Genomic DNA, 21,407 nt, shown 5'->3' with positions numbered 1-21,407 from the left:
AGAACTCGTGAGTCATTGCTATCTTCTACTCACAGTAGTTCCTCTGAAGCTGAACCTAATAGAGATGACCAAGCGCCCAGGCTGATTACCAGCTACAGCAAACATCCAGACCGATTAGATCGATAATAAATAAAAGATGGCCTGTATTAAAGACTGATCTAGTTCTGGCGCCCAGGTTTCCTGATGGCCCTACCATCACCTATCGGAGGGGACCCTCCCTTAGATCCCAAATCAGTTATGAATTTTCTGAGCTTGCGAAAAAGGAAGAATGGTTGAAATCCCGGCCAGGATTCAAGAGATGCTCTTCTTGTAGGGCTTGTAAATTTGGGAAAAACACCACCCAGTATTCAACACCATTCAGTCCAGTTATGACAAACATCAAGGGCACATTTAACTGTAAGACTGACTTCGCTGTCTATGTCCTGACATGCACCAGTGGCCTCAGATATGTGGGCAGCACGAAGCTACAGGTGCATGCCAGGATTCTCCAGCATTTGCGTGCCATTGTTAACAACGATGGCACATATCCAGTGGCTAGGCACTTTAAAGCCATCCATAACAACAACTTGCAGTGCCTTGAATACTATGTCATCGCCTCAGTTCCAAAACCACGCAGAGGTGGTGATAGGGATAAAATGCTAAGGAGATAGGAATCACAGATCTTCAATTGGACAGCAGATTCCCTAATGGGTTGAATACTACTGAAGATTTACATGTATTTTTATAACCATTATATCCTTTGCTTTTTTCGCGATTTACACCCTAGCGAGTATTGTCCGCCTTTCCTGCCTCTCTAACTCTTTATATTTTATGAATTTCACCCTCCTATCACACCTTTTATTTTATAGTTTTCCTATACACGTTTTTTTTTTAATATTTCCTGGTATTAGGTTTCACTTTATTTTAGCACATTGTTATAGGACATAGATACTATGATTTGCATATTGGATTTTGTTTTCCGAGCTTGAATTACCCATTGTTTGGACCTTTAATAGTTTATTTACCACCATTTTTGAGTTCTGTACAATTGAAGAGATTGAATACCTCATTTTTGCTGCTAATGTTTATGGCTGTTAATGCATTTATGCAGAAATACCAGCTTTTACTGTGATGTCTTGTCATAGCTTTTATATTGCTTGATTTTATTCTGGTCAAGTTTTTATATATGGCTTTTAGTATGACTCATATGAAGTGGATTTTATATTCCTGCAATTTTGCACAGATGTTATTGTGTGATTTGCACAAATATGCACTTGCACTTTTTTGCGTTATTTATATCTGAAAGAGACACGTTAGTGATAGATTCCTTACCTTAGAATATCCCCAGGCGTCAGACTGGATCCGGAAACTTTTGCGTAGCAGTACCCTTGCGCGTCGGTTGGCGTCATCTGCGGCTCCGCGTCCGTCGTGGGTGCCGTGATGAAGTCGTCGGAGTACTTAGACGCCGCCTCCGCATGCTGACGTCAGTTCTTCTTTTTTCCGCGCCAGCCAGCGCAGATCTGGAAAGAGCAGTTCCCTAGTCACTTTTTGACTAAGTTTTGGTGATCTTTTGATCCATTTCGAAGTCTGTACGACTCCGACGGTGCCTGTAGGGATGCCCGGATTCAAGCATTGCGACGAGTGCGACGTACCATGTCGGTCACAGATCCCCACCGCCTGTGCCTGACATGTTTGGGTTTCGACCATGACGACGAGGCCTGCCCAGACTGTCGGGCCCTTTCGAGGAAGGCCAGGCGGGAGTGGTCTCGCAGGCGACTCTAACTCCGTCAGTCGGCCCCGCGCCGTGTGAGGCCCCGGTCCCACGGGAGGTCGAGGGACAGGTCGCGGGGACGGAGCCGTCAAAGCTCCGGGAGTCGGCACCACTCCTCCGGGTCCAAGTCGTCAGGTAAGAAGCATGAGAAGTCGAAGAGACATCATCGCTCTTCTGACTCCCCCCGACGCTCGCGCGATGCGGCTGGGGGTTCGGGTGACACCGCCCACGCGGCTCCTCGGGAGTCACGGGCTCCGCGTTCAACCCCATACCCTCCGGTCCCTGGGCTAAACGCGACGCCGGAGGAGATTGAGCGTTTCCTCATGGCCATGAGGTCCCTTTCTCCTCCGACTGGTTCCGCGGCACCTACGGGCCCAGTGAACCCGTCTGGGGGCCCTAGTGGGTCGGGGGCTTCGACCCCGACGCCGTCGGGTGCTTCGGCCCCGACGCCGCCGACACCTTTGGGCCCGGCACCGCAGGGCCCAACGATCCCGACACCGCAGGTGCCCTCGGGCCCGGCGCCGCAGGGTACAGCGGCCCAGGCGCCGTGTGCGCCTTCGGACCTGCGCCGCTGAACCCTCCTCGGGCGATGGACCATCACTGGTGGACCTTACGACCCCCCCCACCCCCCACCCCCCCCCCGGCGTCAGTCCGTGTGGTGTCCCCTCCGGCGCCGTCCCCGATGCCTCCTTTCATTCGGTCCCGACGTCGGGACGACGCCTATCGGCGCCGATCCCGACGCTGTTTGGAGATTTTAGCTTCTACGAACCGACCTCATATAATTACGACCCTGAATCTCAGGAGATGAGGGATGAGGAGGATTGGGAGGGGTCTGAGGACCCTCTGGCCAGGGAGTGCCAGTCTAACATGGACTTGGGCAGGAGACCTTGGGGAGGCCAGTGGCCTGGATACCTCTCCAGACACTGGATTTATCTCTCCTCCTACCGTGGCTTCGGAGGAGGGACTACACAAGTAGTAACTTGTGCATTACGCACAATGCGTGTTTTGCACATTCAATACCTGTGTTTACATGTACAGTATTCTGGCTGGCCATCGCATTTATGCTTTTATTGAAACATATTTATTATATATTTTTCGAACACTCTCCAATGATTTACATTCTACTTTTATAAAATGAATAACAATGTGGATCTATTATCAATTTTAAATTTCGAAATGATATATTGTTTGGAAAACAGACTAGATATGTCGACAAACTTGTAGTGTGTCCTTGCTTTCTACTATCACATGGTGTAGTTGCTTTTTGAAAAAATGTACTGAAAGAAAGTAAAAACTGTGTAAAAAACGTATTTAAACCGTGTGTGTGGTCTATTACCTGACTATCTGTGAGCAAGGGCGGACGCCCGAAACGCGTCAGATTTGGTGACTCTTTGAATAAATCTTTGCTGTAAATACTACGTTCGGATTTGCGTGGTCTTTCCTGTCCCTGCTATTCTGGTGGAGGCGTGGTGCAAGACTGCAGTTGCAGTATATATATATGTATGTATATCTGTATATATGTGTGTGTATGTATATGTATAGGTATAGATATACATATATGTCGGCACATATATGGTTGTGTTTCCGGGGTCCCGCGCATGGACTGGAATATTCTAGTGTTGCAAAGTCATCCTGTGCCCTGGGCACCCCCCAACTTTTTGCTAACTGGAATTGGTGTTAACTGACTCTGACTGACCCTGGGCTCTGTTTAAGCAGGCCGAGGGCCAGTGCCAAGCTAAAAGGAACACAGATTGCAGTTAAGACACCCAACATACACTATGGTATGGTACTCCTGTAATTGGCATGACCTACCCCATAAGCCCATAGTATGTAATAGGGCATGGGATTGAAACTGCCTAGAAGTCTCCAGTATCTTGGGGCATGGCAGTTTAGAGGCCAGCAGATTTTCTGCACTAGCATGTGTGCAGTGCTGAAGCATGAGGTCAGTTTAAAAGCATCCCTGGTGGCCAGTACAGCTTTTAAACCTTAAATTAAGCCCAAACTCTACTTTGGGGGTAGGGGCCCTTAAAAATGAAAAACCTACCATGTTTCTGCATATTAGAGACCCCCAGGGTCACCCCTAGGTATCAAAAAACACAACGTGAGAGGGGTCTAAGGGGAGTATTTAAAGACCAGCCTGCATCCTATCCTCCAATCTAGCTAACAAAAAACACAACAGGGATGCTAAGGGTCTAAAGAGAAAGCTACGAAGAACAAGTACATTCATAAGTAGTTTGTATAAGGAGAGCAGGAAGAGTGTGAAATAATACCCATCAGCCCACCCAATGGCGGAGTCTCGTCATCTGGGTTTTGTTAAGAACTGGTTTCTGCTAAGTACCTCCTTGATTGTATGTAGAGGAATACTAGCGACAGATCCACCAGTGATAGAGAGCCAGTAGAAAAGTATAGGTGGGTGGAAGATGGAGTATTGTTGCAGTGCTAAAAAGAAATTTTTGTGGAGTGGTGAAAAGGTGTGTGTGTGTAAGATTGCCTAGTGTGATGCCAAGAAACGACTTTATTAACCGGGGTCATCATACTGGCAAGAATAAAAGCAGAGTGAAGATAGGGAAACAAATATCACTACCAGTTGTGAAAATAAAATGGTCAACATGTTTCAGCCATACAAGGCTTTCGTCAGGACCTGTTGGATTTACACTACTGCAACTGTAAAAAGTGAGAAAAGAAAAATAAATGACCTAACAGATCTAAATTATTTATTTATGTGGTGGTCTCAACATCATGAACAAAGAACTCTCCTATAACAAAAACAAATGTAATTACATTATTGTAGTAAACAGAAGCCGTGAAATGAGTGTGTGAATAGTCCACATTTCAGGTTCAAAGTTGAATAAACTCACCCATAAATTTATATGGAGATGGCCTCACCTCGCCTGGCACTCGCTCAGGTCAAAAGAGGCCCCGCTCTAAAGAGATGAGGGAGAAAACATATAATTAATTATATTTTTGAATTAGTAGGCTTCCCAGGTATACCAGGTGTGGGGGGGTCAGTTGTCTATAAGGTACGCCCTTATAAAATGAGTTTTTATATGCCTGGGTAAATTGAAATTTTACATTTCACTCCCCATATTGTGTTAGAGCTGCTCAAATTTGGCTTTGATGCTAGAAGAATTGGGTAAGGATAATCTGCATGATTTCTTCAGATTCAGAACCCCTGAACTCTCCCCTAGTTGTACAGGAAGTGGGGGTCCTGTAGAAGTTTGGAAAATACTTATTAAATATGTTTTTTTAAGCCCTGGTTCTTTAAAAGTGGCCCAAGTCATTTTCCCCATTGCAAACCCCATGGCCCATAGGTTAACATGGTAGGAAGTGATTGATTAATTAATATTGATAGGAGAGGACTAACCGGACCATTCATAGAATTCCCAGAATGGTAGTAGTAAATCCAACAATATTAAATTGTTGAATTTCTCCTAAAGTGTACATATAAGACGTTATGAGACTTTCTTGTTTGCAAGTCCAATTTCGGCCTTTCAGTGGTCCGCCCTGATTGGTCAGAGTTAAGTGGAATAGCCAGGCTGCTGGGAGGGCAGTGTGCTGGTCTATAGGAATGCAAGGCCAGGAGGTGGCGTTGTAAACTATGCTCTTCAAAGGCAGAGCGGAGGCCTGGGTTTCAGTCCACTCTGACAGTCTTGACCCAGAGTAAGGGCTAGGCTTAAGGAAGGTATGTGCAGATGGTGGGGTAGAGTCCATGGAAATAAGCCATCCCAGGGGGTGTGTTTAGCCAGCTCTTACCTCCTTGCTGGAAAATCAGCCATTATGGATTTGGAAGAATGATGCACTCTGGGACAAACTAAAGCCACACTCTACATGATGTGGTCATAACTATGAGGAGTGACCTGGTGCTTTACCCAGAGAATTATGAATAAGTATCAGAGGGGCAGAGCCCTCCAGATCTGCTGCTTGAAACTGAATGAAGCAAGAAGTGCCCTGCTGAAGGTTTTGATGTGCAAGGAACTCTAAGGCCTGACCTATGAAGACTGCACCATCTGAAACTACAGCCCTGTGGATTACCTTGCTGCCAAAGGAATCAAGAGTTGAACTCCCAGCAAGCTACAGGTTAACAGAGCTCATCTGGACACCCCCACAAATAATTCAAAGCCTGGAGTACCAGTGTATTTGTAAGGGTTTTGATCAAGTGGATTGCGGAATTGAAGTTTCACACTTTCAAGGACCCTCTTGGAGATTCCAGAACCTTGGATTGTGTGTTGGATACTTTGGGACCCGCAAGCAGAACTCCAGGAAGGTGTTCTAACTGGACCCCGCTTGCTGTAGAAGGCGGCCCACTACAGTGGTGAGAATTCTTCAGAACAATTTATAAAGGTGTGTCCCTAACAGAGAAAGCGAAATGACTTGAAGGGGCACTGTTGGTTTCTAAGCACTAGAAAGTGACTAATCTTTAAAAATGTAGATCTCTGGCTCCCTACAGTGGATTATTTTCATTTTAGTATTTATTTATTTATTTATTTATTATTAGTCTTGTAGAGCGCGAACAGCTACCCGTGAGGGTTTCCCGGCGCTAGTATCATTTAAAAGATTAAAATATTACCTATTTTTATATATTGGTGTTTGTTTTTTATTTTGTGTTGTCTTAAATATTTACTGAAATGGTGTTTTTGAATACATGCTCGCAGCCATGTTACCAAGGGTTGAGCAAAGGAGTAATTTTCTAAGACCTATGCTGAGTTCTATCATGTGTTAGTAGCCTTATTGCCAGTGGCAGACCTACATTTGCCCCTACCAATAACCCACTTTCCAACATCTAGTGCTTATGACTTTGAGGATTCCCCTAGAAGAGAACTAGGATTACAAGTAACTAATCCTTGCAGGGTAAGTAACATTTTCCTTTAGTGCTTAACTTAATGTGTAAATTGATATGTCCTTTTTTTCAGAAACTCATGACGGCGTCCAGGATATGGCTTGTGATACTTTTATAAAAATTGCACAGAAGTGTCGTAGACATTTTGTTCAGGTGCAAGTTGGTGAAGTAATGCCTTTCATAGATGAGATTTTGAACAACATTAACACTATAATTTGTGATCTTCAACCTCAGCAGGTAAGCTCTAGTAAATGTGTTGCGCTCAAAGATAGCTTGTTCAGTAACTTAAGTTGGTAGACATGTAGATTTACTTTTGATAAATTCTTGTTTGCACAGGTTACTGATGTTTTCTTAGTACATGTATCAAATTATTGTTACTCGTTCTTTGTGGTCCATCCCGCTCCCAATATGTCTGGGACCGTACATTGCCTTCACCTTAACATGCTGACTTCATTTCCACTCTTTCTGTGCTTTCCTTTTTTTTTTTTCTTTTTTTTTTTATACATCGAATACAATATATACATTATACTTCTATCCAAAAATAACCATGAATCATACATCACATTGTTTCCTGCTAAGCACTTGTAGCCCTCCCTCATAGCCCAATAATCTTTACATCCTTATATACATTATATTTCTTCCTTCCATTTTATTATTGGCTCCCATATTTTCAATCCTAGCTTCCTCCCATTCTTTCCTTTTCTAGAGTATATTGCCTTTTCCAAACTGTATATACTTAGAACCTTCGCTAACCATTGCTGAAATACTGGTGCTGACTGCTCAAGCCAAGCTGAGGCAATACATAATCTAAAAACTGCCATAGCGACAAAAATAAAGTAGCTACCCTCTCCATGCACATTGCCCGAATCTACTCCCAATACCACAATCGTAGGAGTTAAGTTGACAGTTAATTTCAATGCCCTTTGAAAAAACTTTTGTATTTCATTCAGTATTATTGATAGACTTGGACATGATGCAAAAATATGAATTATATCTGCCTGTAGACTCCCACATCTAGGACAATTTATCCCAGTAATCGCCCCTTAAAAGTTACCTTAAAAGGATTGGTAGTGGCAAGGGGGGGGTTCGGTGTGGACCTTTGAAAGAGCATTGCTGGAAGATGAGGCATATATCCAGCATATGAAAAGTTGGATAACAGAATTCCTGACAATAAATAGAGATACAGCAACTATAGGGATGGTATGGGATAGCTTTAAGGCTGGGGTGAGAGGAGAGACTATAAGTTTTGGAGCTAGGAGAAGGAAGCAGGAGAAAGAGAGAGGTGATGCCTTGAAGAGGGAGATACTTTCAGCAGAGGAAGAAGTGAGTAAGAGTCTAGACCCACCCAATAGTAATGGAGGTGTACCAAATCCCGCCATTATGAAACTAACAAAATTGCGAATGGAAGCAGAAGAATATATAACAGCAAAGGCAGCAAAACAATATGTGGTTAATAGGGAAAAATGCTATGAGCTGAGTGCACGAGTAGGTAAAATGTTGGCAATCGGAGCAAGACAAAAAGTATCGATTGGGGAGATAAAGGCAATAAAAGATAGTTCAGGAAAGGTGGTAACAAGTGTGCAACAAATCAGAGAAGTCTTTAGGAAATTTTATATGGACCTATACCAAGAAAACGATGTAAAAGATCCTGAAGAGATAGTGACCTATTTGAATGATTACGAAGGATCTGAGTTGGATGAACCAGAGAGAAAGAGGCTAGATAATCCATTAGATCAACAGGAGATAGGAAGCGCCTTGAAGAATCTTCCATCTGGCAAAGCAGCTGGGCCGGACAAGATTCCCCTAGAATTTTATAAGGTGTTCTGGGGAGAGTTAGAGAAGGATATGGTTTGCACTATTTAACAGGCACAGAGGGGATTATCAGTACCAAACTCTTGGTCCGGGGCTGAAATAGTTGTCATCTTAAAGGAAAGTCACCCACAGATCCGGGATCGTATAGACCAATCACGCTAATGAACACTGATACCAAGATATACTCAAAAGCATTGTCAATAAGATTCGCTAGTGTAATAACACCACTAGTTACTATTAGTCAGCATGGATTCATACCTGGACGAGGAACCACGCACCACACACGGAAATTAATAACCCTTATTGATAAAATGGAAGTTATTGGGGAACCATTTTCGGTCTTATTGTTAAATGCTGAGAGCATTTGGCCGTGTATCTTGGGTGTATTTGTGGAGTGTTTTAGAGAGGGTGGGTTTTGGAAATGGCTTCATTACGGCGATAAAGACTTTGTATAGAGATCCAGTGGCAACGATAAGAATAAATTCGGGAACAACTGAGCAAGTGAAAATCAATAGGGGTACCAGACAGGGATGTCCGTGTTCCCCATTACTTTTTGCTATATATCTGGATCCACTAATACGCAGAATGGAAGTGAACGGGAATATACCTCCAGTTGTCACACCTAGGGGGGACTGTAAGATACTTGCTTATGCCGATGATGTGGCTGTTGTAACACCAGTACCCACGGAGGCTATTAGATATTTGGAACTGGAGGCTAAAAAATTTGGGAAAGTGTCAGGATACTCTTTAAATACTGGGAAAACACAGATCATAAAAAACAGTAAGGCAGTGTGTCAAGATTCACGAGTGGTGCAGACAGGAACATATTTGGGCATAACGATCACTGCAGAGTTAGGAAAATTTGTAGAATTAAATATAGAGCCTATCATAAAGGTGGGGAAAGACTTAGATAGACTCAACAATTTACACCTTACAATAGTTGGCAGAGTAAATATCATAAAGATGTTAATATTACCGAAATTCTTATATATTTTCAGGACAATCCCGTTATGGTTTGATGACATCTGGTTTAAAAAGATCGAAGGAATGATCAATAGATTTATCTGGTCTAAAGGTAAAACTAGGAGAGCAGCAAGATATATGGTACTCCCAAGAGAGAGAGGAGGGTGGGCTCTACCGGATCTGAAATCTTACTACTGGGCTGCAGCTTTACAATATATGGTTGGATTGATAGGTGGAGCAGAAGTTGAAGGGGAAGATGATTTAGGTTCATTAGCAATATATGGTTTATTGATGGGGGAAGAGGTTAAAAATCTATTTTTGAAACACTTTGACACAGCTTACTTTAAAAGGACACGATTTAAGACTATTTTGGGAGCTTATAATATCTGGAAGGCCTTTACCAAGAAATATGGTCTGGGGAAAATTAATAGATACACAAAAGTAAAAGATAATATAGTATTTCCTGAAGATATATTGTGTATATAGAATGGTACCGGAAGGGGATAATGAAAGTGGGGGACTTGATGGGTGCACAGGGGATGAAACAATTTGTGCAATTACAGGAGAAATATGATTTGGCAACAAGGCACTTCTTTAAATATCTACCAAGTAAGAAGTTTTTTGCAAAAGAAAAGGGGGGGCTCGAGAGGATTTGAGAAAAATCCTATACTTGAGGCGATACATAATGGAGTAGACTGTACTATTAAAAGGTTTTATGCAGAGTTAATCGAATCAAAACCGGATGATATGGTTAAGTGGGGGGAAAGCTGGTCGGCTAAGCTGGATATAGAATTGGAATGTTTTAATATGTCAGAACTAGGACACAATATTCTGTGCTCTGCATCATTGCAGGCTCAGCACTATAAAACTATATACCGGTTATATTATACTCCAGAAAAACTCGCACAATGGTGGGCGATTACTGGGATAAATTGTTCTTTCTGTGCTTTCCAACGTGGATCTTGAGCTCACTCCCTCAAGTCAACTTACGTTTTACCAATGTTTTTTTCCTGTGTGCAAGAGACATGTTCCTTCCAAAAATACAGGTATCAAACTGTATAAGGATTGCCACAACCAGATGGTGGACCCCCATTAGTGTCTGGACTCAAAGTTTGATTCGACGTGCAACAATTTACCCAAAGGTGATCCAAGACTGCAAAGACAGGTTATCTGATAGAGATTGCGAAGCAGATTACTTATCTTAAAATATTCCCCAGGTGTCCAACTGTTTCTGGGAAGTTTTGGTGAGCAGTACCCCTGCCTGCCGATAGGAGGTGCAGTTTGACTCAGCAGGTTGTCACCTGCACCATAAGTGACAAGTGTGATGACTGTATAGGCACCACCCTATTGCGCTGATGTCCGTTCTTTTCTTTCCACGCCAGTTGGTTCAGATCAGGAGTGACCCTCAATTTTTGACGGACCTTATCTGATAGACATCTAGCCGCAGATTCCTCATCTAAGAATTCTCTCCAGGCGTCAGACTGGATCCGGTCATTTTTCTCAGCAGTACCTCTGCACATCTGTATAGGGCATAGAGCGACTTTGTAGCAACGTGATCTCCCGAATTTGTCAACAGAGCCATATAAGCAACATCCACCCCCACGTCGAATCTTTTCTGCAATAAAACGTTGATCTGCACTGCAGTTCCTCGGACTGTTTTCGACCTACTTGACATTTTTACTTTGGAGCAGTGTGCCTTTTTCCTTCAATGTCCTCAGGGATGTAAGCCTTGTGAGTCCTGTGTTCGATACATGTCTGCCACGGATCATCACTCTGTTTGCATTTAGTGTCTGGGTGAGCACGACAACTCCCAGTGCAACTCTTGTCAACGCCTCTAACTGAAGTGCACAGGGAACATTGCATGAAGATCCTGGAGGCACAGATGTCGTTTTTCTAATTGTCCTAACACCCCATAGTAGTCGAAGTACCAACTGAGCATCCGTTCGAGCCCCCCCCCCCCCCTTCTCCCCCTCTTTTCCTGGGGCGTCTTTGACCCATACGAGACAATATTCTCAGTCACTTCTTTCTACTCTTGGGTCATTACCTCCCTACGGATGTATGCTAGCCATGTCTTTTATTCCCTAGTAAAGCATTGTGCCTAAAGGTACATTTAAGTAATAGTTTTACTGCAAAATTCAATACCTGAAAAAGTACTTACTTGTTATCGAAGTTCTTTAAATCAAAATACGACTTGTATTTCCAAATTTGTTTTCGGATTTATTCTCGAGTCTCATTTATTGCCTTTGAGTACAACAAATGCTTAGCACTACCCTCTGATACACCTAACTGCTTGCCCAAACTGCCACAAAAGAGCATTTGGGTTTTGCACCATGAATCTTTATGGATTAACTATGCTGTGCATTATTCTGCGGTCTAGTGGTTGGGTCCGGAATCATAGTTTTTTTTTTGGTGTGGCCCAGGTGGGCGTTGACGTTTCATCATTTAGTGTTGTCCTGTGACGTCGGCGCGCTTCCTCCGGAAGCTCCCACCTTTGTTCGCCACCTTCAGATTCTTTTTTCCGCCGTTGGGTCTCGATAGTCGGCGAGGAGTTCCAGAGTTTTTGGAAAAGAGAATAGGAAAATCAAGCAAAAAACACCAAAGGTTGGAGTTTTCAGCACAAGAAAACAGAGCCGGGACGATGGAGGTGTGGAAAATTAACAACTTCAATGTCCAACGGAGAATGTGCATACAGGGGGGCCCCCTGAGCGCAGGAATGGACAAAACCTGTTTCACATTTTGCCGTAACTGCCACCGCAAGTACGTGTAGAAGGACCAGCACCTGATCTGCAACCTCTGCTTGCCTCTAGACCACCCAAGCAAGGATTGCAACGCCTGCTCCGCATTCCCACCCAAGACACTCAGAGAACTCCTGAACCGGAAGAGCAACAGGATGATGAAGGCCTGTACTATGATTAGGGGGAAGGCGAGGACGATCGGAGGACATACTTGGGCTCAACATCCTCGGAGGCGCAGGACCTGCATTGGCAGGACCTCGACGCCAAAAGCCTAAAGGAGGGCGTTGTCCTATATCGCCGAGGCCTTCGCCGCCGGACGACATTGGCATCTACTACATGATCATTAAAAACGCTGCTGTAACATGTGGGGTAAAGTTAGAGGAAGAGAGGCCAAAAGCCTGTTTTCTCTTGGAGACTCTGCTGCCCACTCAAATTAGGAACCAATTCCTACCCAAAGTGTGCTGGACCAGGGCAGGGAAGCCTTCAAGGAACCAGCAGCCTGCAGATCTGTCACCCCTAGAACAGAGAAAAAATATAAGCATTCCTCGAAGGATGTAGCATATATGCAGGGATCCGTACCAGTTGACTCTATTATAACGTCAACAGCCAGCTAGAGGGACAACATCCCCACTAACTCAGGGCAACCTCCAGAAAAAAAAGTTAGAGGATAGACCTCGTGAGGAGGAAAGTAGAGAGGAATGTGGCGATCCACTGACTCATTGCAAACTTTAATGCCCTAATAATACATGCCTATCAGCACTGGGAGATCGGGCAGCTGCTCAAGCATCTCCCAGAACAATACCAACAAGGGGCTACACACCTGGTGGAGAAAGGCAAAAACATGGAGAACACCTGCCTAAAGTCTGCCCTGGATGCAGCAGACACATCCAGGAGTCTTCTCAATCAATCAGAGTACTTGTAAAGCGCGCTACTTACCCATGAGGGTCCCAAGGCGCTGAGGGGAGGGGGGTGCTGCTACTGCTCGAAGAGCCAGGTCTTGACGAGTCTTCTGAAGGTTAGTAGGTCTTTGGTCTGCCGTTTGTGGGTAGGGAGGGTGTTCCAGGTCTTGGCGTCAAGGTAGGAGAAGGATCTGTGGCCAGAGGTCGTTCGTTGGATGCGGGGGACAGCGGCGAGGCGAGCGGAGCTAGCGGCTGGGTGTGTGGAAGCCAAGTCTGCTGTTCAGGTAGGCTGGTCCGGCGTTGTGGAGTGCTTTGTGTGCGCGGGTGAGGAGCTTGAAGGTGATCCTTTTGTCAACGGGGAGCCAGAGTAGGTCTCAGGTGGCGGTGATGTGACTGCGCCGGGGGGGCGTTGACGATCAGTCGGGCAGAGGCGTTTTGGATGCGTTGTAGTCTTCGTAGGTGTTTGGCTGGGATTCCTGCTTAGAGTGCGTTGCCGTAGTCGAGTCTGCTGCTGACGAGGGCCTGTGTCACCGTTCTTGTTTCAATCGGGATCCACTTGTAGATCCTGCAGAGCATGCGGAAGGTGTTGTAGCAGCAGGAGGAGACGGCGTTGACCTGCTTTGACATGGAGGGAGGAGTCGAGGATGAATCTTAGATTGCGTGCATGGTTGGTGGGTATTGGTGCGGTTTCCAGTGTGGTCGGCCACCAGGAGTCGTCCCAGGCTGAGGGGGTGGGTCTGAGGTGAGGACCTCAGTCTTGTCAGAATTCAGCACCAGACGGCTGCTCCTCATTCAATCGGCAGCGGCCTTCATTCCCTCGTGGAGGTTGGTTTTGGCGGTGTGTGGGTCCTTGGTGAGGGAGAGGATGAGCTGGGTGTCAGCGTAGGAGATGATGAGATGATGAGGTCGTGATGGCGGGCCACATGTGCGAGGGGGGCCATGTAGAAGTTGAACAGCGTTGGGATGAGCCCAGGGGGACGCCGCAGATGTCGGTGGCTTCGGATCGAAAGGGTGGGAGGCGGATGCTCTGGGTTCTGCCAGAGAGGAAGGAGGTGGTCCAGTCAAGAGCCTTCTCTTGGATTCCGGCTTCTAAGAGGCGTGTCTTTAGAGTGTGATGGCAGACCGTGTCAAAGCCGGCTGACAGGTCCAGGAGGATGAGGGCTGATGTTTCGCCGTTGTCTAGTTGGCGCCTGATGTAGTCTGTGGCGCCGATAAGGGCTGTCTCGGTGCTGTGGTTGAATCTGGACTGGGACGGGTCTAAGATGTTGTTGTCTTCTAGGTGGCGGGCCAGTTGCATGGCGACTATTTTCTCTGACCTTCGCCGGGAACGGGAGCAGGGAGATGGGCCGGAAGTTCTTGAGGTCCTTGGGGTCCGCCTTGAGCTTCTTGAGGAGGGTGTTTATTTTGGCGCGTTTCCAGCTTTCCGGGAATGTCTGTTTCGAAGTAGATGTAAATGACCTTCCGTAGTTGATGTGCAATGGCTGCGTCTGCTTTAAATACCTGGTGTGGGCACGGGTCAGACGGAGATCCTAAGTGATGGAGTTCATGACCTTGCGTGTCTCGTCGTTGTTTATGTTAGACCAGGAGGTCAGGCGGTTGGAGCTGGTGGTGTTCACGGGGAGGTGGAGTCTGGCGTAGTCGGTGTGGTCGTGGTGTTGAAGCTGTCGTGGATATCAGCGATCTTGCAGTGGAAGAAAATGGCTAGTGAGTCGCACAGTTCTTGTGAGGGCGGGATGTCGTTGGCGATGGGGTTGAAGAGTTCCTTTACGATGCTGAGGAGCTCTTTGCTGTTGTGTGCGTTGTTATCCAAGCGATCTTTGAAGGAGGATCTCTTGGCTAATCTGATGAGGTGGTGGTGTCTGCGGGTGGCGTCGTTGTGGGCTGCGTAGTTGTCCGGTGTGCGTTCATGGAGCCATCTCTTCTCCAGTTTCCGGCATGCGCGATTAGAGGCCTGGAGCTCGTCGGTGAACCAGGTGGCTCTTGTTGGCCTGGCTGTTGGAGGGTTTCTTGAGCGGGACAACGGTGTTGGCGCAGTCGTTGATCCACTGTCTGAGGTTTCGGGCTGCGGCGTCTGGGTTGGTGGGGTCGGTGGGTGGGTTCTTGGCGAGGGTGGTGATCAGCTGGTCTTCGGTGACTTTGCTCCTGCAGCGGCGAGGCAGCTGTTTGGTGCAGTGGTGCGTGGATGGTTTCTTGAAGGTGAAATGGATGCAGCAGTGGACGGTCCAGTGCAGTTCGGTAGTGTGGTCGAAGGCGACGTGGGAGCCTGTGGAGAAGACATGATCCAGCGCGTGGCCGGCGGCGTGGGTGGGTGCAGTGACTAGTTGTCTGAGGCCCAGGTTGGCGATCAGGGTGGCGGCGTTGGCGTTGTTGTTTCGAGGTGGAATTTCAGGTCCCCGAGGAGGATGTAGTCCGTGGAGGCGAGTGCGTGGGTGCTGGCGAGGTCGGCGATGGAGTCGCTGAACTGAACCCGTGGTCCAGGGGGTCTGTAGATGAGTTCCTCTGAGGGTGGTGTTGGGGTCGGTGTGGATCCGGAAGTGCAGGTGTTCGGCGGATTTGAGGGTTTCGTCTGCGTGGGTGGCGACCTTGAGGGTGGACTTGTTGGCGATGGCTATTCCTCCTCAGATTCCGTTGGCGCAATCCCTGCGGGTGATCTTGTAGCCGTCCGGGATGGCTATCGCGATGTCGGGCGCCGAGGAGTCGTTCCACCAGGTCTGGGTCGGGAAGGCCACGTCTGGGGCGGAGGTGTCAAGCAGATCCCAGAGCTCGACGGCGTGTTTGCGTGCGGAGCGTGTGTTGAGTATGCAGCGGAGGTGGTTGGGTCCAGTCCTTGGAGGTTTGGTGGATCTGTTCCAGGTGAAGCTGCAGGTGTGGCAGGAGAAGGGTCCGTGGGTACGTTTCGGGGCGGCCTGAAAGCAGATGTGGTGTCGGCCGGCGTTGAGTGCGTGGAGGGTGCTGGTGTCGTAGTGGATTCTGGTGTTGTGGCGTTCGCGCGGTCCATGGTTTCTGGCGCTGGGCGTGGTCCAGATGCAGATGGGCTTGACAGCGGTGCCCCCGCTGCGCGCGGCTGTTTCTTGGCCTGCATATGAGGTGGCTTGGTATGCAGAAGCAGCTGGTAAGCGGGAGCGTTGAGGCGAATGGGTTTTACAGAGGGGGCGGGCCGCAGGGATGCAGCGGCGGGAAAGGGTCGGATCGGGAGCAGTGGGGGGAACTGGTGCACAGGGCAAAGGGGAGGGAAAAACCCAGGAAACAAAAAGGCAGGAACCAGGCAGTCAGGTGACGAGCGGAAACGTGGGGGCGACCTGCCTGCAGGTACGGTCAAAGGTAAAAAAAAAAGCGCAGAAAGGTCACAAAAAACGGGGGAAACAAGTGGCACAGAGGCACAAAGGTCACAAGAAAGGTCACAAAAAACGGAGGCAAACTAGTGGCACAGAGGCACAAAGGTCACAAGAAAGGGCAGAAAAGGTTACAGAAAACCGGGGAAACGAGTGGCTTAGAGGCACAAAGGGGAGTAGAGGCAAGAAAAACGAGTGCAATAAGGGAACAGAAGGCAAGAGAAAGGGCACAGATAAGAATGCAGGCACAGTGGGTAGACAGACAATAGCGGTCACAGACACCAGAAGACAGTATGAGCAGTACAGGGATAACAGACAGACAGCGACAGTGATACAAACCTAAGGATGAGGCACAGGTGGTGGCATGCGGGTGGAGGAGGGCCTCAACTTCTACAGCAGCTGCGGCAGGGTCAGGACACAGGCAAAGCTGTGTGAAGGGGGAGTGACCTACCAGCAAGGTCATGGGTCGCTTATGCTGATTGGAGAGACGACGCGCCTGGCTCAATCTCTGGTTTTGAACCAGAGGTTCAGAACAATATTCTCAACACGCCCTTGAACGGGGAACAACTGTTTGGGAACCCAGTTGACAAACTGTCCTAACTCAAAAAGGATAATGAAACTGCAAGATCCATGGGAGCAATATCCTCTGAGCACACCCACAGTTCACACATATAGTTCCACCGTATATATGGCAAGCAACTCCAATCCTCAGGAGTCGGATCAATCAATATAGTCTCCAAGGTCAATGCACAAAAGAGTCCACTTAATGTATTTGGAGTCCTTTTAATGAGTTTCAAAAGTTGATTACACCTCTATTTCTTTGTTCATCTATAATGTCAAGCTTGACGCCAATGCTTGGATGAGGCCGGATGATTTGACAAGCTAATAAGCTGAACACAGGGAGTCGAGATATTATAAGAAACCGACGATTGATAGCCGTATACTGACCGAAAGAAGACGACGACCCTGTGCACATTATATTTTATACTTACCGTTGAATATAGTGAACAAGTGAAGCCTTAACGATCACGTATAGAACACACCAGACGATAATTACTGGTTGACATTATAGATGAACAAAGAAATAGAGGTGGTTGACTAATTGCTGGATGAATTGGGAGGAGATTCAAAAGACTGACAGATTTGTTTACACTATGAGGATCATATAAAGATGAGAGATTACGGAAAGATACAGAGCCCTGAAGAAGTCGAGGTATAATTTATGCACGACGAAACACGTGTTGGCTGGTGTAATCAACTTTTGAAACTCATTAAAAGGACTCCAAATACATTAAGTGGACTCTTTTGTGCATTGACCTTGGAGACTATATTGATTGATCCGACTCCTGAGGATTGGAGTTGCTTGCCATATATACGGTGGAACTATATGTGTGAACTGTGGGTGTGCTCAGAGGATATTGTTCTTATTGTTGCTTCACATGAAGCTGTTTGATGTAGGATACGCATCATTCCTCTAGAAGCACCATATGATTATTGTTATTAGTTAAAACTTAGTACCCTAAAGTCAAGGTAGTGCGCCCATAATAGGTTGGTATCCCCCACAGAATAGAAGATCCATGGGAGCACTGCAGTTCAGAGGGATGAGGAGGGGCACACCCTCAAGGAGACGGGCGGCAGAGGAGGAAGCCAACTGGGAACATCGCACCAAACCTTTCAGCAGACATATCAAGGAAGCAACCAGGCGCAACAGCAGGGTCAACAGCAACAAACCTGGCAGTACACTCTCTCAGGCCTGTTAACCACATGCGTGCGGGGGTTATTTTTGCGCTACACTGCTTTTTTCCAAAAGCACACGACCACCATGGCTGATGACGAGCTGAGCTCGTCATCAGCATCGAAGGGGTTAATCTATCGCTCCCCGGGACCAGCCAATGCGTGGGCCCCACAGCTATCAGAATATGTAGCCACTGCATTATTACACTCTAGTAATTTTATGATCTTAGGTGATCTTAACATCCATTTGGATGACCCTACGTACAGCGTGAGCACAAACTTAATTTCGGGTCTGGCAACCTTGAACGTGGTATTACACAATAAGGGTCCAAGACATAAAGGGGGCCATTTGTTGGAGCCTATCTTTTCCAACTTGGCCCATATACAATGCTGCCCAGCACTCCCCATCCACTGGTCAGATCATTCACTGATCTGGTTTGACCTCTCCCTCGTGGACTTTCAGGTCCAGCCCAAATTTTCCAAAACTACCTTTAGGAGAGACTGGAAAAAGTTTGACGTGGTCGCCTTCAAGCAGCATCTCAACTCCCACCTGCCCAATGATCAGACTAATTGGGACAACGTAGATGCAGTAGCAGCTAGTACTAACTCCTGGCTCATTGAAGCCATCAACAACAGCTGCCTGCCACCGTCCCACAAAAAAGTTACAAACCTCCAGCCCCTTGGTTTAATGACCAATTAAAAACTGATAAATCACACTGCAAAAAATTAGAGCATGGAGAAAGGACTACTCTCCCACTGCAGATCAGGCCTACAAAAAGGAATTGAAGCGCTATCATAAAGCGTGCCTTCAGGCCAGAATCACCTACGTCGCTAAAACAATAAACGACGCCGTAAATAAATCTAAAGTGCTTTTCGGGCTAGTCAAGGACTTAGCAGGATCAGGCACAGTGGCTGGACCACCGCCCCTGGACAGTTCCCAGTGTGAGGAGCTGGCCCAGTTCTTCACCACTAAGATTGAGAAAATCTATAAAGACATATTTGAGCGTAATGAGGGTAAAACGTCCCTGATCATAGACAACAGCCCTAGCCTCACGAGCATCCAGCCTGTTTCATATGCCCGCCTGGACGAATGGAGAGACCTTAACTTGTCTTCCATATCAGCACATCTGGCTAAGATCAAATCAGGCTCACCTAACCATCCTCTCCCTGTCTCTGTCCTCAGACTTCTGGATGAGCCTCGGATCGCCAGGATTTGCTCTACGCTCAATTCCTCACTACATCAGGCCAGTGTTCCTGCGTGTTGGAAGCATGCCATGGTTTCTCCTCTGCTGAAGAAACTTACGGCGGATCCTAAAATCCCCACTAACTTCAGGCCGATTTCATTAGTACCTATTTTTTCCAAAGTATTGGAAAGACACATCTACCAGCATCTGGCCCTGTTAGTCTTGACCAACAATTTGTTGCATGACTCTCAGTCAGGGTTTCGCCCAGGATTCTCGACAGAGTACACTCTTGGGAGTCACCGAGAATCTTTGTCGTATGCTCGACAGAGGGGACACTGCCGCACTGATTCTATTAGACTTCAGTGCGGCCTTTGATACTATCTCACACGCCATCCTACTTAGAGCACTGGGCTCCTTGGGTATTGGTTGCAAAGCCCTGAAATGGCTTGAATCTTTTCCTGGCTGATGACTTGGAAAGTCCTTTCTCCCACTCCTCGTCGTCTAAGGTCCATGCTTCCCCATTTGGAGTTCCCCAGGGCTCAATCCTCAGCCCTCTTCTTTTCAATTTATATGTTACTCCGCTAGCTCTCATTGCGAAGCGTGCTGGGCTCACGTTGTTTACTTATGTGGACGACTCGTAGATTTTCTTCTCCCTCCCTCAATCGGATCAGTCACCCACTTCCCTCCTTCAGTCGGGGCTCGGCAAAATAGCCACTTGGATGAACCAAAATTTGCTGAAGCTCAATGGGGGAAAAACAGAGATCCTTATCCTTGGGGAATAAGCCTGATTTGTGGTGCTCCAAACACTGGCTGGCGTAAATGGGCCCCATTCCACCTGCATCTGCGCACGTCCGCAACCTGGAGGTGACCATAGATCAGGGCCTTACAATGCAGTCGCAAGCGATGAAAGTGACGGCCACCTGTTTTGCCATCCTGCACTGGTTGAGGAAGATACTGTGGATGTTGCCGACCGACACCCAGAGGTCTGTGGTCAACGCCTTGGTGACCTCCCGGTTGGACTACGGCAATGTACTCTACCTGGGCACTACAAAGGCGGTTACCTGTTGCCTCCAAATGGTCCAAAATTCTGCGGCACGCTTACTTTGCGGCTGCAAAAAGAATGAACCCATTACAGGACATCTCAGGGAACTTCACTGGCTCAGTGTGGAGAGCCGTGTGAAGTTTAAAACTCTAAGCTACATGTACAAAAAAAAAGCGGGCATGGCTCCAAGATATTTGAAATCCCTGGTGACGACTTACTCTCCAACACGCACACTGCGGTCCTCTACCCAAGAACTCTTCTGTGTACCGATGGCCAGACTTGCTAGGATGGGTGGGAGGTCCTTTGCCGCCATGGGTCCTAGGTTCTAGAATTCCCTCCCGCTTGCCATTCGTGCGGTGAGCTGCTACGGCCGTTTTCGAAAAGCAGTTAAAACCTGGTTGTTTAACCAATAACCTACTACCCACTGTATGTTGCTCCTGTCTCCATTAGCTCCGGGAAACCCTACTTGGGTAGCTGTTGCGCTCTATAAACTGAAAAAATAAATAAATACCAACCAAGAGGCCAGTCCTTTTGGGGCGTCTGAACGGACAGGGACAAACCAGAAGGAGACAGCAACCAGCCTCCAAGTGACTCCCCGGTACAAAATGTGTCCACCCAGACAACATCTCTAGAGGGGTGGCACAGCAAAAGACTCAAAAAACAATTAGACACCCACAAAGAAAAGATCCTCGAACATGTAACACCGGAAGGAGGCAGACTAAAACACTTCTCCCGGGAGTGGAAGAAGAGCACAACGGACAAATGGATACTCAACATCATACAGTTTTGCTACTGCATAGAACTGGAAAAAACACCACCAAACGGGAGGCCAGCCAACAAAACACGCTCGGCAAAAGAGCTCTTGTTTCTTCTACAAGAGGCACCAGAACTCCTCCACAAGAAGGCAATAGAAACAGTTCCATACAAAGAAAGATACGAGGATGTGTACTCAAACTACTTCCTAGTACCAAAGGTGGACGAAACGTTAAGACCCATACTAGACCTACAGTTCTTAAAGAAATACGTACAGACTCAAAAATTCAAAATGGCGTCCTTACAGGAAGTTATACCACAAATAAGGGAATGGTATTTCATGTCCACTATAGACCTCAAAGATGC

General features: G+C 47.0%; 1 protein-coding gene across 1 annotated transcript in view; it reads left to right on the top strand.

Annotated features, from left to right (window-relative positions):
* XPO1 (exportin 1) overlaps nucleotides 1-21,407 on the top strand; it is a 293,144-nt gene that overhangs the window by 42,725 nt on the left and 229,012 nt on the right. The window contains exon 2 of the mRNA XM_086927487.1: nucleotides 6,661-6,824. Coding sequence (XP_086783613.1) covers nucleotides 6,661-6,824 — 164 coding nt within the window. The remainder of the gene's footprint in view (nucleotides 1-6,660; nucleotides 6,825-21,407) is intronic.

The sequence above is a fragment of the Lissotriton vulgaris genome, chromosome 6, assembly GCF_964263255.1.
Source record: "Lissotriton vulgaris chromosome 6, aLisVul1.2, whole genome shotgun sequence".
NCBI classification, from domain to species: Eukaryota; Metazoa; Chordata; class Amphibia; order Caudata; family Salamandridae; genus Lissotriton; species Lissotriton vulgaris.
Note: the sequence above shows the minus strand (reverse complement) of the source record. Positions and strands in the feature narration are given on the sequence as shown.